Source organism: Macadamia integrifolia, chromosome 11 (assembly GCF_013358625.1).
Source record: "Macadamia integrifolia cultivar HAES 741 chromosome 11, SCU_Mint_v3, whole genome shotgun sequence".
Classification (NCBI taxonomy): Eukaryota; Viridiplantae; Streptophyta; class Magnoliopsida; order Proteales; family Proteaceae; genus Macadamia; species Macadamia integrifolia.
In genome coordinates, this window is record NC_056567.1 from 31465679 (window position 1) to 31467310 (window position 1632).

General features: G+C 40.8%; 1 protein-coding gene across 1 annotated transcript; it reads right to left on the minus strand.

The window, feature by feature from the left end:
* Positions 1 to 479: 479 nt before the first annotated feature.
* On the minus strand, positions 480 to 1390 carry LOC122094127 (glutaredoxin-C9-like). The gene has a single exon (XM_042664819.1). The coding sequence runs from the start codon at positions 1261 to 1263 to the stop codon at positions 790 to 792; it is 474 nt and encodes a 157-aa protein (XP_042520753.1). The 5' UTR covers positions 1264 to 1390; the 3' UTR covers positions 480 to 789.
* Between the last annotated feature and the right edge of the window lie 242 nt (positions 1391 to 1632).

The following is a 1632-nucleotide window of genomic DNA, read 5'->3' on the forward strand; positions in this document are numbered from 1 at the left end:
ACAAACCCCTAGATTATTTTGTCTATAAAGTTTTCCCTGAATGGATATCAGTTTGAAAGATTAGACAATACTCTGCTACGTTTTAAGTAGCTAACCATCATTTTGTTTCTATGAGAGAATGAATGAATATTCTCTCTCTAGATTTTTCCTCTGTTTTTTTCATGCTTCTCTTAATGGGTAATGTAATGCAATGGACCACCGACCAGGAAAACTTAAATAAATCATTAATTTCCAGTTTTCATGTTCCTTTCTTGTGGGTTTTTGATAATGATCAAATCTGCCCAGTTGTCATCCACTACAATTACTTGCAAATGATTGTAATAAGAAGCTAAAAAAAAAAAATCTTTCTCGCTGTCTTGTCTACCTCTTGCTCTGATCCATCTCTCATGATGCAAGTGATTTCTGTGTAAATGACAGTAGAGGAAGCAAATCCAATCAATCCCAAGACACAAATTCTCAAGAACAAATATTCAGGAATCTTCAATTCTTCTAAAACCCAAGAACAGATTCATTAATGGATCAAACACATTTAGTTACAGAGAAGTCACACTCTGAAAGCCCCAAGTCATTAGAAAGTCTTCATTTTTTTTCCCTCTTTCTTTCCGGTCATTACATATGAAAAAAAAAAAAAAAAGCTTGACGTTGCTCAAAAATTAAAGATCAAAACTCCTGCATTTACCTCTCAAAAATTTCTTGAAGAAAAGAGCAAGCAGAAGAGAAAAGGGGGGGGGGGGAAGGGCAAGAAAAAGAAGAAAAGAGGTGAATTGTGAGAAGGGTCAAAATCAATATTCAAAGCCACAGAGCTCCTGCCTTCTTGAGGATGGGAATGAGTTCTCCAGAGATATGAGCATTCATGAGACGATCTAAACCTCCAAATAGCTTTCCTCCAATGAACACAGCAGGAAATTGGAACTGTGGCTTCTCATCCTCAGCAGTGATAGAGGTCAATTCATCAACAACATAAGCCTCATCTTTCTCATCATCTACCTCATACACAGCTGGGTTAACTCCTAATCCAAATAAGAGGCGCTTCACTACATGACACATACAACAACCTCTCCTGCCAAACACTATCACCGCGTTCCCTGATATCAATCCCTTCACCTCCTTTCTTCCACCTCTTCTTCCTCCTCCTCCTCCTCCTCCTGCTTCTCCCCCATTAGCAACAACTGACGCTGCTCCTCCTCCTCCTCCTCCGAACCCAATTGGGCCGCTGGAGGGCGACATCGGCAGCCATGTCCTGTATGGAATTGCTTGTTGCATGGTCTCCAGTTTACTCAATTAATCTATCAAGGGGTAGAGAGAGACTAGAGAGAGAGACGGAGATTAACAAGAGGAGTGAATGTGAATTGCAGTTGTGGTTTGCCCTTTGAAGATGCAGTGCAAGTGTTTGTATATATTCCACTAATGTATATATATATATATATATATATTTGAAGAGGTCACGGGCAAGGGGGGGGGGACCCGAGTGGGGTTGGCGTTAGAGGTGGAAGAGTCCCACGTCAACGGCAGGTGGGCGTAATTACGCGTCAGATTTGCGGTGGCTGATGTCTCATTTCGTCATCTCTTCCTCTTTGGTTACGTACCTATGATGGAGACTCTCCCTCCTTTTCTTTTCCTTCTATATATTTT